This window comes from Anas platyrhynchos, chromosome 4 (genome assembly GCF_047663525.1).
Source record: "Anas platyrhynchos isolate ZD024472 breed Pekin duck chromosome 4, IASCAAS_PekinDuck_T2T, whole genome shotgun sequence".
NCBI lineage: Eukaryota > Metazoa > Chordata > Aves > Anseriformes > Anatidae > Anas > Anas platyrhynchos.
In genome coordinates this window covers 22993532-23018977 of record NC_092590.1, presented here as the reverse complement: position 1 = coordinate 23018977, position 25446 = coordinate 22993532, and the positions used below count along the sequence as shown (strand labels likewise).

General features: G+C 38.0%; 1 protein-coding gene across 4 annotated transcripts; it reads left to right on the top strand.

Moving 5' to 3' along the window:
• Window positions 1–800: 800 nt before the first annotated feature.
• On the top strand, window positions 801–25351 carry FAM149A (family with sequence similarity 149 member A). 4 transcript variants are annotated; one of them, XR_005265451.2, is made up of 14 exons: window positions 801–1567; window positions 12381–12491; window positions 13771–13903; window positions 14304–14446; window positions 15729–15854; window positions 16013–16189; window positions 18019–18206; window positions 19698–19852; window positions 20889–20992; window positions 21208–21432; window positions 21749–21869; window positions 22561–22689; window positions 22795–23037; window positions 23670–25351. XR_005265451.2 is itself a non-coding variant. In XM_038178505.2 (14 exons), exons 1-14 carry the CDS (start codon window positions 1446–1448, stop codon window positions 23741–23743), a joined length of 1869 nt encoding a protein of 622 aa, XP_038034433.1. In that variant the 5' UTR covers window positions 808–1445; the 3' UTR covers window positions 23744–25351. The 4 variants fall into 4 exon arrangements, 3 of the variants coding, with proteins under 3 accessions (XP_071893277.1, XP_038034433.1, XP_071893278.1); XM_038178505.2 differs by lacking the exon at window positions 22795–23037 and adding an exon at window positions 23083–23143 and having other exon boundaries at window positions 808–1567; XM_072037177.1 differs by lacking the exons at window positions 801–1567; window positions 22795–23037 and adding exons at window positions 9820–9976; window positions 23083–23143.
• Window positions 25352–25446: the final 95 nt, after the last annotated feature.

The window sequence follows — 25446 nt, the reverse complement described above, 5'->3', positions numbered from 1 at the left end:
ACACACAAAAAAAAAAAAAAAAAAAAAAAGCAGAATTTCTCATTTCACCTCAATATAAATGGTTTATATTCACATGTATATTAAAAATACTGTAACATTGCAGAGAATGCACAAATAAATGCTGAGGTGAAATGCGATACAAGAGGCCAGATTAAGTGATGAAATGGTATTTTCTGGCCATTAAAGTGTTAAAAGACATAATGTCTAATTTCTCAAAAGACACCCTTGTTACTCCAAATGCCCCCAAAATTCCAAAATTGGTCTTGGAAAACTGAGTAAATGTGTTATGGATACTGTTGTAATATAGCTAAGAATACAAACTAAATGTAACTGCTGACGAATGAAAAGCATTTAAAATGATAAAAGTATGACAGTGTGCTCTAAAAAGTTATTTTAGTATTTACATTCAGTTTGAAATAATTTACAACAGAAGAAGACATTATGAAGGGTCACAGTGAGAATTAAATTAATGATAAAAAACAAAACAAAACAAAACACAAAAGCATTTAAGCACGGGACCAATGGTAAAATATCAATATACTTGACATATATACACACATACATACATACATATATATTTTTATTATTTTTTTTTTTTGTACAAAACTTCCTTGTTTGTCTGGAAGTTTTCTATTTCTGCTCTTCTACTATACATACGTTTCTCAGTATTACTGAGAGTAAATAAATGGGTTTACTTCTGGTGAAGAGTTTTAAGTCCTTTCAGGGTTAACAGTATGTATCAGCTGTCTGGTTTCTCGACAGTGGATAGCATCAGACCATGCTATGCTGATTTACTGAGGAGATGAAAATCAAATAAATGAAAAATAGTATCAAACTTGTAGCATCAAAGATATTACCTTGGACTACAGAGGTACTGAAAAGAATATCGAAAGTATTGAAGTGAGGTAGAATGCTCAAGTCTGTAGATTTGGGGTGGAACCTGCCGATTTCTGTGGTTCTTGCACGACAGGGAGAAGTTAACAAGTTAGTGACATTCGGAATAGGTTCTGTGCCAAGATTTAATGCACGATATGTTAGGGTTGCAAGCTCCCAAACGGGACACGCAGCTAGGACAAACACATTACCCTCCTAAGTGCTCAGTGCGATTGGTTTTACTATGGCATGGGGAAAGACATTTTGGCAGGGTGAGGAATAAAACTCTGCTTCCTTTAGGGACCTTTTCCCTAGCGTTTACACCCTCACCGCCCTACACCCCCACGCGGCCATGGGGCGCGTAGGCTCGACGGCGACCTCCATACCTCGCTGCTGGGCGGTGCGAGCCCTGCTGCGCTTTGTTTGGCCTAGCAACCACCCGGGGCCGGGCCAGGACCGGGTCAAAGCCGGCCAGGGCCCCGTCCTCCCCTCCCGGGCTCGCCGCCGCGATCCTGGCCCTCGCCAAGCCCCGCCGTCCCCCGGCCGGGCCCGGCCCCGCCGCCGCGGGGGACATGGAGCCCGGGGGCCGTGCGGGCGGCCGGGCGCTGCTCATCACCCTGCCCGACATCGGCGAGGAGGCGGCGGCGGAGGAGGGCGACGCCGAGGAGGGACCCCGCAGCCCGCGGAGCCCCCCGTGAGTGCGAGCCCCGGAGGAATCCGGGGAGGGGGCGGCAGCGGGAGCGCCCCCGGACCCGGGGGATGGATGCCCCGGTCCTTCGGGGCGTGCTGGGCGGTGTGGGAGGAAAACGCCCCCTGCCCGGCGTGGGGAGCTCCTGAGTGATGTAGGGTGTGTGTCGGGGGGCTCACTTCGTGGCTGTTTGCTGAACCAACGTAGAAAGGTTTCCTGGAAAATGTAAAGCAGAATAGCTGGCTAGAGTCTAAAATAGCTATACTATTGCATTGGAAGTGTATTTTGTACTTCCCCTGAAGAAAAAAATGCTAATGTATGGCTTCCACGTAGCAGAATTTGTATTACAGTCCTCAGGCTTTCCCCTGGCAGAGAAACTGTGCTCGTCCCCGTGCTCACGGTTGATACAGTAGGTGTGTTAGAAGGTGGGCACCTGTTCGATGCTTTTGGAAGCAGTTTATGGGCCTGATGTCTGCGAAGGCACCTGATTTTGAACATGCCAATAAGTTTTAGGAACAACAATCTCTTGAAAGGCACTGTCTGTTCTGTTTCAAGGAGGGGAAAAAAGTATTTGTTTTTATTTTTTCTGCTCATGTCTGTTTAAATTGATTCCTCACTGATTTCAAGGAGTGCCTCCAGTGCAACACAAGCAGGGTATAATAATAATTTGATCATCTTCTGATTTATCTGCCTCTTCTGTGTTTTTGTAAAGTTTGATCATGTCAACTCTTAGCCTTCTCTCCGATTGAATAGTCCCAGCCTATCCAGCCTTCCTTCCCTCTATTCCCTTAATCACATTTGTAGCCTTTTTCTTATTGCTGCTTGTCCTTGAGGTGCAGGGACCAGATATTCTCTTTGTGGATGCAGGAAGGCTTTACATAGCAGCAAAGTGATGCTTTCCATTTCAGTATCCTTCCTGGTGTGGACCAACATTTTGCTGATGGCTTTGGCTGTCACTGTGTATTGAGTCTGTGATGACTGTAGGATTGCTTTCTGAACTGTACCTGCTAGTCCCAATGTCAGCATCATGTAAAGGTGATGTAGTCTGTTTTTCTCCAAAAAGCCATTGCCAATGGCTATTTGTAAATAAACAGTTTTATAAAGTTATTTTTACATTTATTTAAGCAAATAATAAATGAATTGAGATACCGTAATTGTCTCATAGCTAAGATATGTAACTTGTGAGAATAATACAAGAAGTGTAACATCCTCCCTGCTGTGCTGCTTTTATTTCCTCCAACCTCCATCTAAAGTTGTGGGTTTTATTTCAGAATGAAATAAAGCTCCTTCAGGCTTAGCATTTTGCTGCGTTTGTGTAGAATAGTAGCCTTTCTGCAGTAGTGGGATTAATGTGGTTTGAGGTATATTGACAGAATTATGTTTAAAATGTATTTGATGCTTTTTTTACATAATATTACAACCAAGTCAGTGTTTGTCTGTAATTTCCCACTATTTTATTTTTTCTTAAATACCAGAAATAAAGCTGGGTATAATGCTGTCTGAGCTGGTATTCCTGTTAAAGGGCTGATTTTTTTATTGTTAAAAAAAAAAGAAAAAAAAAAGAAAAAAAAAAAAGATGACACTCTTTAACTTTTTGCTTGTATTGGGGTGAAGAATAAACTTTATTACATTAAAACTGGTTGTGTGCAGCAAAATGCTTATTCCAGGTTACTACTGAAACACTTCTAACTGATATTCCCTCATTATTCCATAATCATTATACTTTTGTATGCATGGCAGCATTTCAAATATTTTATTCATAGCAGTCAAGCTTATTCTGATAAGGTATTGTCTGTCTTGAAAAAAACAAAAAAACAAACAAACAAAAAAAAACACAACAAAACAACCAACCAAACAAAAAAACAACACACAAAACACAACACGAAAACCAACCAACCAAAACCACACACACACACACACACACAAAATGCAAACCAAACCAGAAGGACATAGAAGGAATAAGATACAACACTTTGACAAGGAAAGTCTATACCTCCACATTAGCATTTTTTAATTAGATGGTTCCACTTAAGCCTGTAGAAGAAGCATCTCAATTAAATATTGAAAACTTTAGTATTCCTTGCCTACAGTTCAGATTTGAATGTGTGAGTTGCAGAATGCAGTGTTATGTCCTTCATAGTTACATGTAGGAAGTTTTTGCTTATCTGAACAAAATTCCTATGTGACAAGTCTTATTGGTGTTTAAAATATTTGAGAAGACATTGTCAATGACTACTGAGCTTTCATTAATAGCAATTTAACTAGGAGTGATTGGTTAATAAAAAAATGTAATCCATATTATATTTTACATTTTTTTTTTCTTTAGTTGCTGAAAATCAACAACAATTGAAATGACTGAGAGAGCAAAATAGAGAAAATCTGGCACTGATTTCTTCTTGTCTTTCCTGGGTACTCTAAATATTTCAGTCCTTCAATTTTCTCAGCTCTGCAATGACCAAAATCAGTCCTAGTACAGTGTAGGGCTAAACCATAGCAGTAGTTTATAGGATTTTATATTTACCGTTTATTTACATATTGATTTTGTATCCTTCTCATCCCATTGAAGGAGCAGTAATAGATTTTTTTATTATTACTATTTTTTTTAAAGGAGAAAAGTCCACCTGCACTACTGTTGTTTGGTGAAAAACAAACAAACAAGCTATATAAGGTCACAATATCCTTAGGAGGATGATGTGATGCCTTATGCTACACTTACCACAGCATATTGGTGAAACCAAGATACATTGATACCTTTTTTTAAGAAACGTGATTATTAGTAACCTAAAACATTGTGGTAACTATGGCAGATAACAGCTATTAGATGATCTAGAGATAAATCAGACAAGGTTTCAGTTATGTTATTTAGGAATGGGTAATATTTTGTAGAAATTCCTTGAACTGCTCTGCATGTTTCAGGACAGTTCTAATGCCTGGAAAACCTGTCAGTGAATGTGGTACAAGAAAGGTAGATTTATCTGTCATGTAAAAATGTCTCTGTCTACTGCCAGCTTTTTTGTCTCTCAGTAGCTCAAGATTTGGCCTTCAAAATGATGACCTTTGAAAGTACAGGTATAGGCAAGTTGATGAGCTGCAGAAGAGAATGGAAACTGCTTCCCTGTCTCCTGTTTTAACCATTAATAGGAATAGATCCCTTTCATGCTGTAATGCATATTAATCTATACAGGGCAATGTAGCATTACTTTGCTTCTCATTGCAGCTGTTGTACTGACCTCAAAGTGCAAATGCAATGATGTGGTGTTTTCCTTGGTCAATTTTTTCATTGCAAATAAGTGTAAAAGAGCTTAGAGGTATTATTAATTTTACATGATACTACTGGTCAGGATTTCAGTATTTTTCTAGATGGATGGAACTGAAAGTATTATTGAGCCTTTCCTAATATTTTATGTAATTATAGTTTCTTGGTTAAGTCTCCTGCAATTTCCAGCAAGTAGTTAGTCAGAGAATAAATGCCCAAAATGCTAAAAACAAAGAATGCCAGTTTTCCTCAAAGTGCTTTTATTGATTTCAGATGCCCAGAACCTACCTATTACCTTTAATAATAGGTTCTGTTGTTTAGGAGAGACGAGAGTGTTATGCTTAAAAACAGGTGCTCTGTTTCTGAGCCAGCACTCCATGAGAGAGATCATGAGCATCAGTGATGGAAAGCAAAAGAGGAAGAGCCCAGGGCTATTACAATTATTTACTGGCAGCACTCCTGTAATGTCGGGTGGGAGATGCTGCTGAATTGTATGGAAGTTGGGACCGACAGGAAGGGAGTGATATTGGATGACGGGGAGAACGGGCTGATTTGGGAGACTGAAAAACTTTCTTGTTTCTAAGTGTTTGGCTGTAGCAGGTTTGGCAATTTTCTTTGGTGTTTTTAGCTCACTGGTAGTCAAGATGCATTTTTACTCTACAGAAAGTGACTGTGTGCATGAGGGATTTGTCATATATACAGCAGGAGACTATCCATCATCAGTGTGTAACCCCTCTGCTCTGGCCAATAAACCTCTATTTCAGTATATATACATAACAAGTACTTGTGTTTTAAAATATATCAGATGTGCTTTTTAAGGCTTCCTGACATGAAAGAAATGATGTCTTTGGTCCCAGAGGAAAGAGAAAGGTGCTTTGTATCATATACAGACTAAGGTCTCCCCACGCTTGCATTGCTTGCATACCGCTGTGTACTGTAGAGCTGTGTCCATGATCTTCTTTCGTCTGCATAACAGGGTCTGTTACAAGAAAAAACATCAACCGAGTTTTCAAAGGTACATGAGTAATAAGAAGACATGCGGAAAGTCTTGTGGACCACTTCCAAGTGTTTTGTTAGGCTGCTACTCTCTCCCTGTCTCTGTTCACAGACACTTGATCCTCCAGCAGTAAATGCCTCCTATCAGATCTAAAGAAATAAAACACCTTCTCTAAGATGCTAATTAGCATTCTTTATTATTGTAGTTAATTAAGATGATAGTATTTTTCTTAATGTTTATTCATAATTTATATTAAAAAGTCAGATTTACTTCCATAAATAAGAGCAGTACTTAATATGCATGTTTTGCTCTCAGAAATTGTTTATTTTCTGGAAGCAAGTATTATACTTATGTTTTCATTTTCACAGTGAACCAATAATAGAAATATAAAATATATGTATTTATAAAATAATCACCAAGCTCATGTCATGTTAAAGGCTTTATAATTTTGAAATGCATTCAAAATTAGTAGAAGAATAAAATGAGTGTAGCGCATGCAGGTAGTTTTAAGAACTAAGCCTAGCTTTAAAATCAGAAGAGCATATTGTTTATCTTAGGAAGACAGGAGCAGGGCGCAACAAAGGTCATGGTTGCAAAAACCTTAAATCTATTTCAGGTTTCAGTATGAAAATGCCTAATACTAAGCATTCCACTTAGGTGGATGTAGTACTATGGTCTAAGTAGTACTTAGGCAGTTTAAAAAATTAAAAATTATGTCCAGTTTTACTTTATTCCACCTCTTTAGAAATAGCCCTGAAGGATACTATATGTTTGCTACTGTTTGTGTTGTCTGTGGTTTTAAAGAAGTTACATTCTCTTCTCTTCACTCCAGATACAATGTCAAATGAAGACTGTATCCCTAGGGCAAGTAGGTCTTGGGTAAAACAGGTGCAACTGCTGAATGCTGTGTGTAGGAGGCTGCTGTGGAGGGCGAACAGCCTACAGATGGTCATGCTGGGAAGCCCTGAGGAACCTCTGTGCTTTGGGATTCAGGTTCTGAGAGAACCTTCTGCCACCTGCAAGCAGAGAGGAATGGTGATTTGGAGCCACAGGGCTCTTAACATGCTGCTGGCCAAGACTTTTTTTTTTTTTTTTTTTTTTTTTTTTTTTTTTTTTCTTCCCTGTGGACTCCCTCATAGCTGTTATGCAGCTCCCCAAAGCTGAGACATAAAATCTAATCATTGCCTTTTTGGAAGCCATTTGCCTACTTAGACCATCACCATTGCAAGCCATTGCAGAATCACATCCTGGTTAGGATGTATATTGATTATCTGTGTCACACTGATGAGTGATAATATTCCTTTGGCAAAATCTTTCAAGATAACTCATCTTTGGAGATGAAGGCAGTATATTCCAAAGCTATCTTCCTTTTGAATCAGGTGTGAGTTTCATGATTATTTAGGAAAAGAGTTTTAGCTTCATATGAAGGTAATTTGCATTGGGGTAAATTATATTGATTTGGTCTGTTTGAAAAGATTGTCACCTGAAAAATCACTGAAAGTTCAATTGTTGGAACACTCCTGGAAAAGTCTAATAATCAAAGCATTAGTAATTCATATGTAGGTTCAAAGATACTAAATGCCATTTCTGCAAAACTGGCTGTTATGATAAAAGGCTATCAGGAAAGAAAAATTCTGACAAAGATCCTTATTTTCAAACTTCAAATAAAGTCAGTACTTCCTTGAACAAAGAGGAAAGCACAGAAATGCTCATTAATAGATAAGAGAGCAAAATAAACATCATCTCTGGGTCTGAAGTGATGCTTATCAACCAAGACATGCTGTGATTTTTCATGCTGCATTTTGCTAGCTGTCAAGTCTTCACAGCCTCCAGCGTTTTCAGTAATAATAATAATAAAGATACTGTGTTGCTGGAAGCTTAGAAAGTAAATATTTGCTATATCACATTCCAAGGCATATTTTTTCCCCATTATTAAGCCATGTCATCTCCAAGCAAAAAGGCAAGACAGATATTATAGCTATCTTAAAACAATTTTCTGTGGTTGGCTAGATGAAAGATCTATTAAATTTCTTAGGATTCTGCCTCTTTCTCTGTGCATCCTTTGAAGTTACCTGAGCTGAACTATTTCAGGAATGACTTTTCAAGAATTGTTGCAATTTTCTTAACTTCGATTAAGCTGAAGAGTAGGGAGTATAAGCAGAACAGGCACAGTTGTCACATACCTTCATTTCCTTTGCAGTACTTCAGTAAGTAACTAAAAACTGAACCAAACTGAGTGTTTCAGCTATTCTCAGGGTCACAGGGTCTGTCTCATAAAAATGTCCAGACTGCTGAAGGAAGAATTTGGCACTGTCATAAAGTGTCCTGAGCCCTGACTGCTGTTGCTACAGAGCAGTCTTCAGACACACCTCCTCTAGGATCTGCTAATGATGTTCAATATTGTCTGTTGCACTCGGCAGTTTGTGGTCACTGAACTTGTTACAAGAGGGTAAAAATGCTCTTCTGAAAGGTCCTTTGAGTCTACTTAAAAATAAACAGCAACAAAACCCCCAATTAAACCTGTCAAGCAGCACAGGAAAAGTGTGCCATGGTCAAGTGCAACCAAGTTAGATGGGTGGCTGCCTCACCTAGAGGGAGAAGGGTGCTTGTATTTCCAATGAACTTTGTACTTTCTGTGGTGTAAATGTTCAACTCAGCTGCTGCATTGCATGCCTGGAATATTGTTCATCATTCAGAAGGAAGCCAGGTCACATTTGTTTCTTCCCTGCTCCACAGGTGGAGCAGCGTTAGCTGGGGGAGATGCAGGAGGGCCTGTTTGTGCAGTGATGATAAAGCAGTGTGCTGTTTGTAATGAATTTTGTGCATTCTGTCCAGTGAATAAGAAAGTGATCATGAGTGGTCTATTCACTTCCAGGAAGCTGCTCCTTGAAGGGACTCTGTGTTGGCAGTAACCCTTTAGAGAGGAATATTTAAGCAGGCTGGGTTTGTGGAGTCACAAGTACAACTTCTATTTATTATTTCACTTCAAAGAAGGAAGAGAAATAGGCTCTGGTGGTGATTGACCCAAATCAGTGTAAGAAAGGATGGAGTGATACCAAAATCACTTCATTCCAGTAGATATATTTATGTTACAGGGAGCTTGTATTTTGATTTTTATAATCTCATATCAATGTTTTCTATAAATCTGTCATACACCTAATAGTTATTTCTTGGATATACAAACTGTGTGTGGGATGGAGCAACCAGCAAAAAGTGAAAATATGAATGAAATGAATTGTATCAGGTAGTACAAGGAAGCATGTGATGTTGTGAGAGTATGATGGATTTAGTATATTTATGTTTGTTACAAATCACACTTGCAAAATAGAAGGAGCAGGTAAGGGAGATGGGGGATCTGAGAAAATGAATTCTTTAAGGTAACGAGGTGGCATGTTTATTAAAGGTATTGTATGTTGTCCAGAATGTGATTGTATATAGTAAATACTTCCATGAGAGGCTGAGCCTACAAAATAGGATTTTACCCATCTGATAGTGAGATCTGATGAGCATGCATGATAGTAAAATTTGTAATTTTTTTCTTTGTTCCTTGATTTCTCTAAACTCTGACCACTTTTTGGCATCTCCTTTCGTAACACTCTCTGCTTCCAAATTAAGGTAATAATAATAATGTACTCCTCAATTTTCTTACCTATACATTTATAATTGTCTTGGTGGGGAGGGAAAAAGAAAAGGCTTGGCTTAGAGAAATGCAGCTGGGATTGTTTTTTTTTTTTTTTTTCCAATTAACCTTTTTGGTATAAGTTGGTGGAGCAGGGCGGAAAGCATCATATCACTGCAGCGCGCTACACCTCTAGCACTGGGCGCAGCTCTGGCTTCACGTCTGAGAGAAGGCAGCGGGGCAATGACTGCCAGATTTCTGTGCTTCCCTGAAAAATAACGTTCTGCTGCCACTGTCACGAAGAACAGTGGAGCAACCGGACTTTTACCCAGCGGGGCATTTCCAGGCCCTCTTCAGCCCAAGGAGCAGGGGGGAGGCGAGGCGAGGCAGCACGGGGCGGGCCGGGGGGCGGCGCGAAGGCCTGGTGGGGGCTGCTGCCGAGCCGTGCCGAGCCGTGCTAAACTGCGCTAAGCCGTGCCGAGCCGTGCCCAGCCCCATGAGCAGGGCCAGGGGCGCTGACCCGCGGGGGCTCCTCGTCGTGGGGTGAGTGGGGGGGCCGTGGGGAGACTGGGTTTTGCAGCTGGGAGATGGACGCCGCCGCCTGCTGAGGCTCTGGCTCCCGGGTTGTGCGCGGCTGCAGGGACATCGGGGAGGGCCGGGGAGCTGTCAGGAACCGGCTGCTGCTGGTCCCAGAGCTGGGGAAGGGTGCTATAGGGGGGTCTGGGGGCTTTCTGCAGTCAGTTCCTGGCTCGGCTTCTGGAGTCATGTGCTCCCCGGAGTAACACGGGTGTGTGCAGTGCAGTGATGAGCAGCAGGAAGGCTTTCTTGCTACATCTTATACCCCACTCTATGCCATCTATATGTATATTTTCACAGAGATTTCATTGGTATTTCTTGTTTTGTGCATCTGTAGCTTCAGGTTGCCCTTGAAGCCAACAGAAAAGCACTTGAGGTTCTGTGAAGATCCGTATAGATCCAGGAGATGTGGTTAGTGGGGCTCCTGAAAGACTTCCCAGTAAATGAAGCAGCCGGGATGCAAGAGGGGTTTCTTGCCTGGGCAGGTCACTGCAGCAGGAAGCACACAGCTCCCTCCTCCAGAGGTGTTTCACAGGGGTCTGTGCTGGGTCCTGGGCAATTCAAGCTAGTTGACCAGGTAAGGGGGTGAGCAGTGACATGAAAAGGCTTTGTGGTGATACTAAGCTGTGGAAAGGCACTAAAGGCAAGAATCAGCTATGAAAAAATTGAGAAAGACCGTGGAAAACTGCCCAGGCAATAACGTGGCAAATGGCAGAGAGGGATGCACAAGGGTGGAGTGAACCAGCTTCCCATGTGGCAAGGTGGGCTGTGGGCTCACCATTATTGCTGGTGAGGTAGGGCTTGGTGTCAGGAAACATGTAGTTTTCATGGGGCTGGGCTCTGCCACTCTTCATGGGGCCCTTTGGTTCTGACAGTGGCCCAAAGCAGATGCACAGGGATGAGGGAGGAAGGTCAGAGCAAGCACACAAAGATGCCTTATCTTGCTGTTGTCCTAGCCTCCAAGGATTTGCAAGACAGAGTGTTTATTCCCTGATGAGAAGTTCAAACATGTGGTGGGTTCTTGGTGGGTTCCCAAGGCACGGGAGTAGGATGATGTGTGATGTGGTTTGTTTGAGTGTGCAGTTGGATTTTGAGGTCTGTATCTTTGTAGTCTGTGTAGATGCAAGACAAATGCAAGAAGGAATAGGAAGAAAGATGAGAAATCCCAACCGTTGCAGGGCCAGTGCATAGTTCTTGGTTAAAGAAATCAAGAGAACTCCTAAACTGTGGGATGTTTCCGTTCAGTTACTCATTCACAAATGTACTTTGATGCAATCGTGCTGCTATTCATGGTTATGACCTGAGGATTTTTTGGGATGAAAATAGGCAGTTCCACAGGTGGAGTAATCTGTTACTCTAAAAGTGCTTCTGAGCAACATTTTGACACATCTGTATATATTTTGAAGAGGTGGGTTTAGCTTATTTAGGATGGAATTTAGTCAAATTACAGAAATGTATAGCTATTAACAGTGTCAGCTAAAAGTCTTTTCCTCTCTTAAAAGGTATTCAGTTAAGACTAGTAATAAAGATGGAGATACTCTTGTTCCTTACTGCATTTTATTACTCATCAGTGTGGTTTGAAAGATAAGGTTTCAAAATTTGAATGTGTTCAGGTATTTGGAGAACCAAAAATTCAGGTTCTAGAATTTGTTATTATTTGTTATTATTATATTTTATTTTATGCTTCAAAGGCATAATAATAGAAAGCCTTTGGCTTGGTTTTGTATTGAGCCCACTTGTATATGCCCATGTTTCTTGATGCTGTACTAACATCTCAGTTCACTTATACAGGACAGCCACGCTGAGTGTTCATAGTCTTAGTTAAAACCACTGTTTGCTTGGCTTTTACATATATGTAGCTTTTTATGCAGATGTACATCTGAGAAAGCTGGCTTTGGGTTAATGGTCAAGCAGAAACACAGTTAAATAATTACTGTATGGACAATTGCTATTCTGTGCCAATGCTCTGTTCTGGGAGTAGTGAGGTGCTGCTGCTTCATTGCAAATGAAGCAATTGTGCTTCATTGCAAAGTTTAAAGTGCAAAATTGAAGTAGAATAAATGTGGAGTAAAATAAGTCTCAATTTACACGTAAATAAGGTAAAATAAAAGCCATTTTAAAGCCAGATAGTTTCAAGCAAATGTTTATCTATGGTGAATAAGATTGTCACCTGGATATGGCCCTGGGCAAGTGGTACCAGGTATCCTGCATGATATCCAGAGGTCCCTTCCTACCTCAACCATTCTGTGATTGAAAAATTCAAGAGTTGCTGTTGGCTTTCTCCAGTGGAGAAATTTAATTTACTTTATTTAATTTTAAGAAATTATGTCTTATTTTTAATGTCTTTTTTTTTTTTTTTTTTTCTTTTAAGGAAGGGACTGTTCAGAAGTTCCACAAATCAGTGTCTTTCAGGAAAAAGTGGAGAATCTCTTCCATCAGTTTTTGAGAGAAATGTGCAGGAAGCCATCAATAACTACACTTGGTATGCATTAACTTCTGAATAAGTACTTCATTAATGGACTCTTGGCTTAAATATTTACTTCAAGATTGGTATTAATTTTCACCAGTCATGCTTTTAGTCATTCTCATGAATGACAATTATAAAGTAAGGAATTTGACTTCTGAAATTATTTGAACTAGCAAGTAAAACAGCAGTTTAATCAGCTCAGATAGCTATGTTCAGGATTCTAAATATTAGTCATATTTATTTATTTTTGTAAGAGTAAGAAAACATCTGCTTACCTTTGCTTTCTGTAAATTACTTAATATTTTGTATATTTCCTGCTTAGAATATGTTGTTTTGTTTTCTCTTTCTGCTTCTGACAGCTGGGTAATTCCTCTTAACGTATAGAAATGGGCAGATCACACAGCATTTAGGGTATTAATTGACCTAAACCATTATTTAGTGGGCTTGGATTTTACTCGTGGTTTGTGTTATGGGCTTGCACGTTTTTAGAGGATAATGAAGGGCAGAAATTAAGCCTGGAAGGGAAGTCAGACTTCATGGTTAAATGCAAATGACGCAAACCAGCTTTGCAGGTCAGTTAACTTTCAAGAAATTTCATTCCAGTTGACATTGGTTAGGATTTGCCAGGCCCACGTGTCTGACTGCCCTGGCTTTTGCTGTATCCCAGAGTTGGTGGTGGCTCACAGGAACCACCTGAGCTTTATGAGAAGCTGCAATCCCAGAGCTCATGTTTTAAAGTCTACCAGGTCTAACAGAATAAAAGCCACTTTGTATGGATATGTAGCTTCATGCTAATCAAAACATTTGTAGAGACTTAATGCTTGGTTTTGCATCATTTTCTCGTGGTAGCTTCTAAAGGAGTTAAAGAGGGCTTATGTTATCTTTAACATGTAGTTTTTGTGTGCCCATTAACTGTACTGAAGAAAACAAAATAATTGTTAGAGGTGGAAATGTAGGTACATCTATGTGTATGTATGCAAGTATTGGAATATCTGTGCATATTCTAGAGTGTCATTATGTTTACAATGGTATACATAAATACAAATGCATAATACAGTAGAAGAAATTGCCTTTAAGGCACTAACTGGTAGCAATAGAAGCAAGTACCCATTGCACTGTGCTTAAAAGCATTCACTTAAAACTCTTTATATCAGCTCTAATAGCATGTCCTGAGAGTCATGCACCCAACAGGAATATGTATCACTGTCCGTTTATGGGATCAGTTGCTTTATTTTTAAAATGTTTATATAGAAAACCATTGTATTCTTCATTTTAATTTGTCTTCTTTTCACAGTGAAACGCTTTCATCGCTTTCATCTAGTGGTCATACAACACCCACAGACTTGAATAATTCCTGGTCTGAAATAAAAAGCTGTACTACTGGGTTATCTACTGAAAGAAGTTCTGTTTACTCCTGGAGGGATGATGTATGTCACAGAAGCTTTTACAGTATACTTTAAATATTCTGGAAAAGATTATTATTATTATTTATTTATTTATTTTCAGAAAATGGACATGCAGCACATCCTATTAGAACAGTTAATTGCTTTCAACCATAACAACCTTCTGATTAAGTACATTAATCGAATATTTAAACAGTTTTGTTTGCAAATTGATAATCAGTGCAGTTGATATGTTTAAAAAGAAAATGAAGAGGTTATGCCATCATGCCACCTACTTCTTCTTTTTGTACTGCAGCATATGAACCGAAGCAGGTGGTTTGAAGATCCATTTTGAGATACCTACCAAGTCTAAGTTGTCCTGTTCTTCAAATATTGTTTTTTAATATCATTATATGTGCTTGCTGGCAACTATTATTATCTCTAGGAATTTGATGAAGCCAACACACAGAGAGTGCAACAGCTATTTTGGGATATTGATGAAATGCTGTTTGAAGGAAAAGTGACCTCCCAAACTCAGAGCCTGCAGGCAGAATGTGCAGACTGGGTTGAGCGGTCTCTTCATTTAAGGTAAGGAAATTTCTTGCTGGTACTTGTTGTAACCAGTTATCCCTCTAATTTGATTTTTTAGGCTATCCTCATATGAACTGCTCTTGATGTATTGTATCAGTAACACTTCTGCAATCAAATGTGGATCTCTGGGACTGAGCTGTGCCATAGTTAAACAGTAATTCTGGGGGGTTGTGCACTAAGCAGTCAATGTTCTTTATTCTGATTAATACAATGATTGCAAGCAAAGATATTTTATCAAGATGAAAAGAGAAAATAATAATGCACCATTTTCATAATGACTTTTTCTACTTAAAGAATACATCTTAAAAAGAAACATTTGGTTTTACTGTAAGTGAAGGCATACTGTGAAATCCCAAGAAATTTAGTGCTAATTCTTTTATTGATTCTCCTAAAAAGAAATAAAAAATGAAGGCAACCACATGCTTCAAATATGCTGCATGTAAGCTATGTATATTAGTGTGAAACAATGTATGATATTAGCCCAGCAACACCTAGGTGAACAGATACAAGGATGCATGTATGATTAATGAGAATTGTTTTACATAGATGTGAAAAATGTCCAGGTAGAGCAATGACTGCTTCTTACAGCACAGAGGACAGAAGTCAGTGTTGCACTGCTGTGGACCGTTCCTGCCTTCATAAGTGATGGCATGTCATTCTTAGCGAGGTGTGGTGTCTCTTGACTGTTCTAGACATAGACCTTCATGTGCCTATATTCTAGTTAATAATTTTTAACACCATTAAAATGAATTTTTCAATAACAGTGATGTTATTAATGCTTTTATATGTATTTACTAGTCATAAGCCTCTGCAAATTAAACTGAAATCTACTAAGAAAGCTTGTCACACTTTCTTAGGAATAAGATAAACTTATCAAGTAAACCTGAGGCAATTTTCACTAGAATTAATCCACTTTTTCCCTTTTATAGATGCCGTGAGTAAACATTCATAAAGTGTAATTATGAATAAACATCCATAAAATGGAGAAAGATTTTTTTTTACTTCATCCACCTTTATAGCAATCTGATAAGTTTGACTTTATTTGCTCTTAAAAGCTGTATGCTAGCATCTCCTCTTCATAAACAAGCTTAACTTTAATGACTTAAATACTGGGCAGTGTATTTTATGGCTGCTCCATACTGTGCTTATTCAAAGCAATTTTAATTAAGCTATGCTTTTGCATTGCCCACTGTTTACAGATATTTGTATTTTTGGTATTTGCACCTGCAGTGGATTTCTGTCTAAGATCTTTCTCTCTCACTCCTCTTTTTTTCCCCAGGGTTATAGGAAAGCAGCTCCTGTCGCCAAACGACGAAGGCTTTCAGCATTTTGAGAGCCCAAATGATAGCTCTGTGAATACTAAGTGTTTACCTGGCCTCCGTGAATGTACTATTAATATAAAAGAGTATGTCATATTTTTTTTTAAGATTCATTTTGATCTTCTCTTTTCAGAAATTTTGTACTAATATTACTTTTATATTACTGAAGCATTTCAGTATAATTAAATAGGCACTTTCTTCTTTCCTTGATGATTTAATTATAATTTTGTTGGTATTTTTTCAGGCTCTGCATTTCAGGCTCTAAATTGATTCCAACAGCACCTCCAGTACACAAATCACTAGATTTAGTTTCCACTATGATTTCTGCCTCTGACTCGTCCATGTATTCGTTCCTGGAAGAAGAAATCTATGATATGGATGGAAAAATAGAAGAATATCTTGCCTTTGACAACAATGAGCTGTAAATAACAGATATATGTATTTTTGAATATCATGAAAAATTGTCATTGAGTCTGGTCAGGGTTTGTAAAATGGGTTTCTCTTCTGTAAAATATGGTTCCTTCTGTACTTGTATTCAATAGCAGAATGGTCAAAGCACTCACTGGGCATGTGGAAGATAAGCTGTGTTGTCTTTCTAGTGGTTTAAAACTCACATCTCCCCTGTCAGAGGAATATGCCTTAACCACTGGTTGATTTGAGGTATTTTGTGCATGGAGATTCAATACAGTGACAGGGAGTAGAATGAAGGAATCCCCTTTCTGCAGGTGAGTGCCTTGACCACCAGGTTGTTTAGGGTCTTTGGAATGGATGTGTTCTCAGTCTGCCCTAATGAATCTTAAATCCTTTTTGTGCAGCATAGAACATCTTTCCAAAAAGAGGCACAGGATACAGCCAGCATTTAGAGCATTCTGGAGTGATGAGTAATGCAAGTGTCTTCTCAAAAATGCAACCAAGTTTTCTTGTGGCACGCCCAGTTGAATTTTCAAGCAAGAAGGCAAATGGTTAGAAGAAAGACTAGAAAGACTGTAACAGTCTGCTTTCTAAAAGGCCTCTGTGAGGGGGAACCTTTAGTAGAGCACAAAGCATAACTTTTTGTGCTCAAGCTTGAGGCACTTACAGGCAGATACATGGTTGTTCTGAAAATCTGAGGAACCAGGCAAAGTGAGATCCAGACAGATACTTCTAATCCTGTGTTTGAAAGAAAGGGCGTGGGCACCTGCCTTTTTTGGAAGCTGAAATGAGGATTGAAAGTCCTCCTAGAAGTGATGTATCACTTTGTTTTACCGAGTAAGCAAAAAGCTTGGGAGAGGGACTCAGATAAAGGTGTGTTTCTCTACTCCATGACTCCTGATATCATGTTTCTTGTTTTGTTGTTGAGATACAATCCCAAAATATTTTTATTCTTCCTAACTAAAACATTAGGCATTACAAAGCGTACTACGAAAATAACTTGGTCATTTTGTGAGTTGGACCATACAGACAAGTCTCAGAATGCAGTCCTCAAACTGCAGCCCAATTTGAGGAAGAAATGACTGAAAATAGGAAGCGAGGTAATAGAAACCATTATGAATTTGGGATCATCCTTGTAATCTCAGAAAAAAAAGCATTTCCTTAAAAGGAAATATGATAGCGTAATATATATATATTTTATATATATATATATATGTATAGGTTAAAACTTTCTTCCTGGGAAGTGCATTAGAAGACCAAATTAGGAAGTGTTGCTACACCATAATTCCATATGTAAATAGGAAGAAAAAGAAGTAACTGTCCACACAGTAGGGGAAAGAAAAGAGGTCATGGGCTCTGGTATTCATGTGAGGCAGCAGAAATCCTTTAAAGTTGTTTGGTTTTGATCACTAGCGGAGTGCTGTAGATATATACAGGTACACAGGACCTAATGAAAAAGAAGTATTTTGTGTGATGGTCCTCCTGCCAAATGCAACAGACAATAGTTCCTTTATGGTAAAAGGCATCGGATTTCGTCTCAAATGAATAAGTGTCTTCCTTCTAGAGTTGTTTCTTTTAGATCTGCATTTCTTTCTGTTGTAATACCTTGATTTTTAAATATATTATTATTCACTTGCAAGCAAAAGAAATAGAAAACGATATATATTTGATTGGTACTGTTTGCATAGGTGATTGGTACGTTTGATTTTTTATTTTTTTTTGTGATCTACATCTGACTATTTTCTTCCACGTGTATGTTTCTATTTATTGAGCATGTTAGAAAGAAAAGAAAACAGTCAAAATCCTTGGTAATTTGTTTCAATTGGCTTCATTTATTAGTGACGAGAATTTGGAACAAAAGAATATACATCTTGCTGAGAAGAGGAGTAAGCATGGCATTCCCCCTGTTTCTCCCAATGCCTGTATCAAAGATGTTGTGGCTTCTGAAGTATTTGACCATATCTGGAGCAATGTAATTGGAATACTGGAGGAACTGATTAAAAAAAATTGGGAAAACAATATCACAGGTATATGATATTTTGAGATATGCTGTTGATACAATTTAACTTGACAAAAATATTTTTTCCCTTGAATAAAGCTTGGGGAATGTGAGTATTTTAAGATAGCTGTGTTTGTAGTACAGCATTATAATGTATGTAATGCTTTACTAGAAGCCAACCCACAAATGCACCTAACAAAATAATAAAAAAAAAAACTATTATTTTTCAGTGAATTTTGCTTTAGAAATGTTTTAAAAATGGCACAATATTGACCAAAATAACTCCATTTCTGGAGACCATGCTTTTGTTGTTGTTGTTGTTTGGTTGGTTTTAAATCATAATCACCAATTGGCACAGTTAGAAGGGGATCACTGACAACTTGGTCTGAATCTGGGACCTAAGAATCAAAGTCTTCTAATTCTCAGTGTTTGAGCTTTGTTAATAAAGAGAATCGTTAGGTAGTCAGATTATTACAGAGAGAGAGACAGCCCTGCTGACAGTGCAGGAGTTCAAGTGTTTGATGTGGGATGAAGAAATGGTGATGCACATATATACATTTATATATAAAATGTATATTATATATATACCCTTTGGAGTACTAACAGACTGTGGTCAAGAAAAGCAAAAGCTAGGAAAACTAAGCAGAAGTGAAACTATTCCTCGGTGTGCATACGTTATCGTTACAGGCTGAGGGAGATTTTAGTTCTTCTTTCAATATATTTTAAAAGGACAATAGCAGAAGAATATCCGGGTGTAAGCACTGGAAATTACACTCAGCCTCAAATTTAAATCTAAAAAAAAAGAAAAGGCAGAATTTTTCAGAATACTTTCAGCACCTATACATCATGTTTCATATGTTAAATGAAGTAGAAAAGGGTTTTTCACACCCCAAGTATGTTTTTTAGGTTAATGTTACAGTTTGGAGACGACAGATTAGATCCTTTATCTTTATGAAGGGCATCACCTTATGACAAATCCATAGCTTACCAAATACCAGAGGGGTTGGACTAGATGATACCTGGAGGTCCCTACCAACCTCCGCCATTCTGTGATTCTGTGATTTGAGTTTATAATAGAAATAAGATGATGATGTATACCCACCTCCTGGGGAAAAAAAAAAAAGTATTTAGCTGCTGACAGAAAAGTATGGATGCATAAACTATTCTTTTTCTGTAAATATTTTTTTTTCTACTTGAAAAAATTCTTTGGGAATTTTTAAATAAAATTCTAAGAATCTTTACAAGTACTTTTAAAAAATAACAACAACAAAAAACAACCCCAAACTTTATCCTTATAGATCAGCTTGTTTCTCATTGTCAGAGAAAGCATAAACAAATAGGAAATGTTTTAAAAAAACATATTTATGGTAGTTTTTTAAATATTGTGGCAACTTAAATATTATGGAAAATTATTAAGAAATTATTTACCATGAAGTTTTATATTGCTGCTAGGATCAACACATTCTCTTTCTTATTTGCTCTTATTCCCTCTGCTTTTTTTTTTTTTTTTATTGGGCAGAGGACAAACGGGTGGAGAAACTGAAAGCTGTTACATGCAAACTGCCACTTTTGCCTGTTGGTCGAGTTACAGCAGATGCTGGCAGTGTCCCCCTTTCCAGAGGCTCTGAAACACGAAGTGTATCTTTTGGATCTCATTCTGTTTCATCACTGCAGGTAAAAATAACCTCAAGCAGCATTCTGGGAAGTTCATTAAATGTACTTCTCTCCCATTATTGCTTGTTCCTATTTTGTGGTTCCTAAGGGCACCATTACCACTAAGATATTGCTGAAGTTGATTTGGAATTATTATTTTATTTATTTTTCTTTTCAAATTGTATTCTGTAAAAGTCTGTATTCCCTCCTGAGAAAACAATTCCGCTTTTATTGTGGTTGAGTCTTATGCTCTTCATAGAATTAAAATAACAAATTCAATTTCCTCCCTGGACTGCAGGGATGTGAAACAGCAACTTCAGTTGCTGTAACCCTGTGTATTTCAGACTCACTCCTTTTCTTTTCCTTTGCTTCTCTCAAATGAGGACTTTGCAGTACACCACAGTGTTGGCATTAGAGCATACCTTTCTTCATGGAAGCTTGTATTTGTATTGGTGAAATACTTTTTTTTTTTTTGTAGTTGTTCTGCTTGCTGCCTCCTACCTTGTCCCTTTGCTCCGTTTTTGCACATTTTTGTTCTTTTCCAACCACTGTTTGTGTGGATTATTTTTTTTCTTTCTGTCTGTGCATTCAGTGCAAGCAACTTCATTCTATTCCATCTGATCTTTTTCAACATTTGTTAGGTAACAAGATAAGAAACGCAGAAGAGATTGCATAACACATTGGCATACTTGGCTCTGTAGTGGTCCCAGCAGCCAAAAGAAGTAAAATGCTCAGATAAGTCATGCTCAGACTCAGTACCCCAGAGTTGGACTGTGCTGAGGGAAAATGGAAAGTCTGAGAACTGAATTTCAGTTTCAACTGAAGCTTATATTGCAAATTAAATTTCAATTCAATAACTAATTTCCCCAACTTTTGTTTGTAAGATTTTTTGAAATAAGCAAAACCATGTATTTGCTTCACCTGATACTTGTATTCTATCAAGTCTTCTTAACAGAAGCTTATCTAATTAAACAAGTAAAATATCTTCTAAGTATGTGCTTCTTGTGATCTTCTCTCAAAAAAAGAAAATTTAATGCATATTTGTTGCTTTTACTAGGTTCACCGTTTCTCCAGCAATTTCTGTAGTGATTTGAATGGTGTGATGACAATTCAAGCAAAACCACTCCAACAGAGGCACATTGCCACAGCAGAAAAAATACAGTAAGTGTTGGTAGGAAAATTTCTAAAATGCAGCATAATTCAAATAACATGAAAGATGTTTTGCAGGTCTAAAAAGGCATCCATCTTTGTGTGCATCACCAGTGTGACAATGTTTAGATTTTCAGAGGGTTACAATGATGCTCAAGAAATATAACAAATACTTTTACCTTTTTCTCTCATCTTTCCATATCTCATTCTCCTTTCTTTTTTCCTAGGAATGAGCAAGACAAACCACACAAGAATGGCTCCAGTGCTCCAAATTCAGTGCGTACTAGACTGGAGAGAATTGCTGATAACTCTGTTCTCTCATCATCTCGGGTACTGCCGGCATCTTCTAGGAAGCTACCAAGCCATCGTAGGTTACCTTCTCTCACTTCTGACCAACTCTCCTCAAAAGCTCCTAATATGTACAATGATGAAATCCTTAGGGGGACTAAATTGTGAGTTTTTTCATTTTATTTTTTGCTTTCCTCAGAACTTTACTGAACCTTCACCAGTGAAGGATTTAGCAAAAACCTTGAGAACTAGCACAAGACTTATTATTGATACTAGAATTCAGAGAGAAAAATATAGCATGCAGAACTGTGTTTTTTGAGGAGAGGCACTTTGTTTTATTTTTTGTTTCTGTGTTAAGTACTGTTAATTTTTGTAGCTGAGCTCTATTAAGAAATGAACTGCTTAATAATTTCACATTACTGCAGTGAAGAAGATTTAAATGTGAATTTTTGTAAAAGAGAATCCCTTAAAATTCTGTAGGGTTGCTGGCTTGGATCGTTTATCTTCTGGTGGTGCACATACGGCCCGAAACAAGTTACCACCAATAAACTCACAGGCTGTTGAACAGTATCTTTCAGTCCCTCGATTACAACAGACCTATGTAAGTAGTGTTCGTTTTGTACTTGTAAAGAACCTCAAGCTGTTTGAAAATAAGCAAATTGTTCTGCATCACTGGTTGAGATGAGCAATTCTACAGTTCAGGCTGGTTCTTACCTAATACCTGGTCTTAATGTGCTAATGTGTAGTACATTGGGGTACATTTAAATGCAAGAGACAACAATTCAAAGGCTCAGGTTAAACAAAAAACAAAAACATAGTAAAAGCTTTTCTCTGAAAAGAGAGTAAAAATAATAAACAAATAGCCAAACAACCAGATTTGTATTTCTATGTATCTGGATTTAAATAGCTTTTTTCAGTATTTTGTTCTTTTTGTTAGTTTGTGAGAACTAGAAGATAATACTGTCTTGAAATAATATAAATCAAATTGATTCTGGCCTACTTATGAAGAATAGAAAAAATAAGTAACAAGAACAGAACTAAATTGGCATTATGGTATTATTTCACTTCCGAACACTGTTTTCAATTGAGACACAAGTAGAGTTGTTTTTTTCTAATATAAGCTTTCAGGGTTTATAGATTGGTGTATAGGTAAAGGCTCAAATCTGTATGAAAAACATGAGTAGGTTTAAATGACTTTAATTCAGTGCTCATGGTGAGTGAGAACATTTTTTTTTTTAATTTTAAACAATTCAATCGCTGCATTCTCTCAGTTCTCTCTTTAATTCTCTCAGCATCGAGGAAGATATGCTTATAGCAGAGTGTCAAGCGCAGTGCCTGGCAGTACAGAACAGCGGCCACTCAGAGAACGAACTGTTGTTATTGATCAATTTTCAAGGCCCAACACAACTCATACATTCAGGGTATGTTACAGTGTAATTAGAGGTACGGAAAAGTGAAGAATGTCCACTTATACCCATTGTTGGTCTATAGAAGGTCTCATTAACTGTGTGTCTCCTAATTTCCAGTGTACGTGGATTCCTGCTCCCTCTACACAGCAGGATGTTAAAAGGCTTTGGGAGATTATGAACATAAAGCACAACCAGTGTATGAGGAAGAGATTTCCTCGGGTCTAATGTACTAAACAGATCCTTTGAGGCAATCTGCATGGAAGTGTGCAGTTTTTAGTACTGTTTATAGCTTTGCACCTTGGTTGGGCTGACTGTACTGGACTAGACCATAAAAAATAGATTGTCAAACCATTTCAGCAGGTAAGAATACCATACCATCTACTAGTATTTCTTTCCTTTTTACAGACAGACACACCTCAGAAAAGATCACTGATTCCCATGGATTTTGCTAACCATAGAGGGACAGGTAAGGACTTTTGATAGGTAGGGCAAGTAAAAATCACTTGGAAAGTGAAAGGTCAATAAAACCTACTAACTCATTCTACAGTGGAGAAATAAAGTGCTCAGGGAGAGCACTCATCTCATTATAAAAGAATGGATGTACTTGGTAGGATCTGTTGTGCCTTGTTTTGATGTTCATTCTCACTACTTGGTCTGAGATGGCCCAAGCTGACTGCTAAGAACCCTGAAAAGCATCTTTGGTTGTTATGCCTTGGGAGAAAATGATGTCCCCTCCTCTTATACACTGACATCTCAATAAAAATATTTACAATCATGACAAGGTTATTTAAGTGCTTGTAGGTAACCATTTTTGTTTGGAAGTTCCTTGAGTTTAAATAGTTATCTGATTGTAATAATCACATAAAAGGTGCTGTGAGAATAAAGATGGATCAGCAAGTACTGATCTGAGGAGGCTGATGGCAGCAACTCATATATTGTATGGGAGTGTCTTTGAGATTCTACCACAATTAACAGAGTTTTATATTTTTTAGGCTCACAGCATTACTACAAATCCTTTCAGAGAAATCCTTCGACCTCATGCAAGAGATTTCAGATTGCTTCTTAATGTAGCTTAGAAAGAAACAGAAGCCTTCTGCACTGAATGGAAGATTAAAGTGCTTAATTTGCCAACTAGTACCTCGTGTGGCAAAAAACGTGCAGTTTCTGTGGAGCCTTGTGATCATCCAGAATGCCCGTATTCACAGAATCACAGAATTTCTAGGTTGGAAGAGACCTCAAGATCATCGAGTCCAACCTCTGACCTAATGCTAACAGTCCCCACTAAACCATATCCCTAAGCTCTACATCTAAACGTCTTCTAAAGACCTCCAGGGATGGTGACTCCACCACTTCCCTGGGCAGCCTGTTCCAATGTCTAACAACCCTTTCGGTAAAGAAGTTCTTCCTAACATCCAACCTAAAACTCCCCTGGCGCAACTTTAGCCCATTCCCCCTCGTCCTGTCACCAGGCACGTGGGAGAACAGACCAACCCCCACCTCGCTACAGTATTGACTTGTTCTAAAGTTGTCTGACCAGAGGTTAGATTAAAAATTAGAGCAAAATGAAATAAATGGTTGAGATCCCAGTGTTTCAGGTAACTGCTCTTTTTGTAGTCAAGGTGATGTTTCTGCACTTTCTTCTCAGGCATTCCTTCTCTTTCTGCCTTTCCTTAAGGAATTGTTATTCTACGTATAGAAGCAAATAAGTTATGTTCAGGCCATGAAGTCCTGTTCACATTTTTTTTTCATATTTTCTCAGTGTTAAAGATGTTCTGGTCCACCCAGACATCAGTCATATATAAAACTTGTACTTTTAAGCAGGAGTTTGACGCATCTCCTATTTAACTCCTATTTTTACCATTTCTGAATTTTTACTCTGTCTGCTTATTACAGTTGATCTCTTGTAAATATTGTCTGTCCCTAATTTCTTTTTTTCCTTTAATTCTTTTGGTATGAAATTAATTAACTGTTTCTTAAACAATTCTATGTGTCATTTACTGGAGAACTGCTGGGATAAACTGTGTTTACAGGAAGCAGTGTTTTCCCTGTCAGGCCAAACATATTTGTAGATCCTGAATAATTGAACCTGCATGGTGACATTTACTTCTTAATATTTTTTATGAAATATTGTCTGCTACTTTAAAAATTAGACTTTTTTTTTTTTTTTTTTTTAAATCCAAGCGTTCACCTTCAAAGTTTTAACACAAAGATATGTACTTTTTAATGAAAGCATTATTTCATACTTTGTGTAGGCCCAAATGAGAAGGTCAAAGAGGAGGTTGGAACTGTGTTCTGCCCAGAGATCACAGCCTTGATCATGTCCCTGGGTATTAGTATTGTGTGCATGCACAGTGAGTGATTCCTCCTTCCATCAGAGCCAGCAGTTTACGTGGATGTGGTAGAAAAGCTGCTGCAAATGAGGATGAGAAAAATTGAGTTATTTGCCCAAATCATGCAGGTAGAAATAGAATCAGTTTCTTCCATCTGGAAACAAATGCCATTTCTCATAACTTTTTTTTTTTTTTTTTTAATAAATGTTCAAGGATTGGTAATCCAAGGAAAAACATTTTGTAATATATATATTTTATATCTGTACTTTTATGAGATTTCTGGTTTGTATAAATGGTCATCAAATGCTGTATTCTTTTGAGTAAATGAAAGCATTTTTAAATTCCTTTCCTGGTTTAGTGCTTTTTCCTTTGGCTACACTATTTATTCACTGCTGACATTATGGTATACTATCTGAGAAAGCAGAATGCTTTTGCTTTG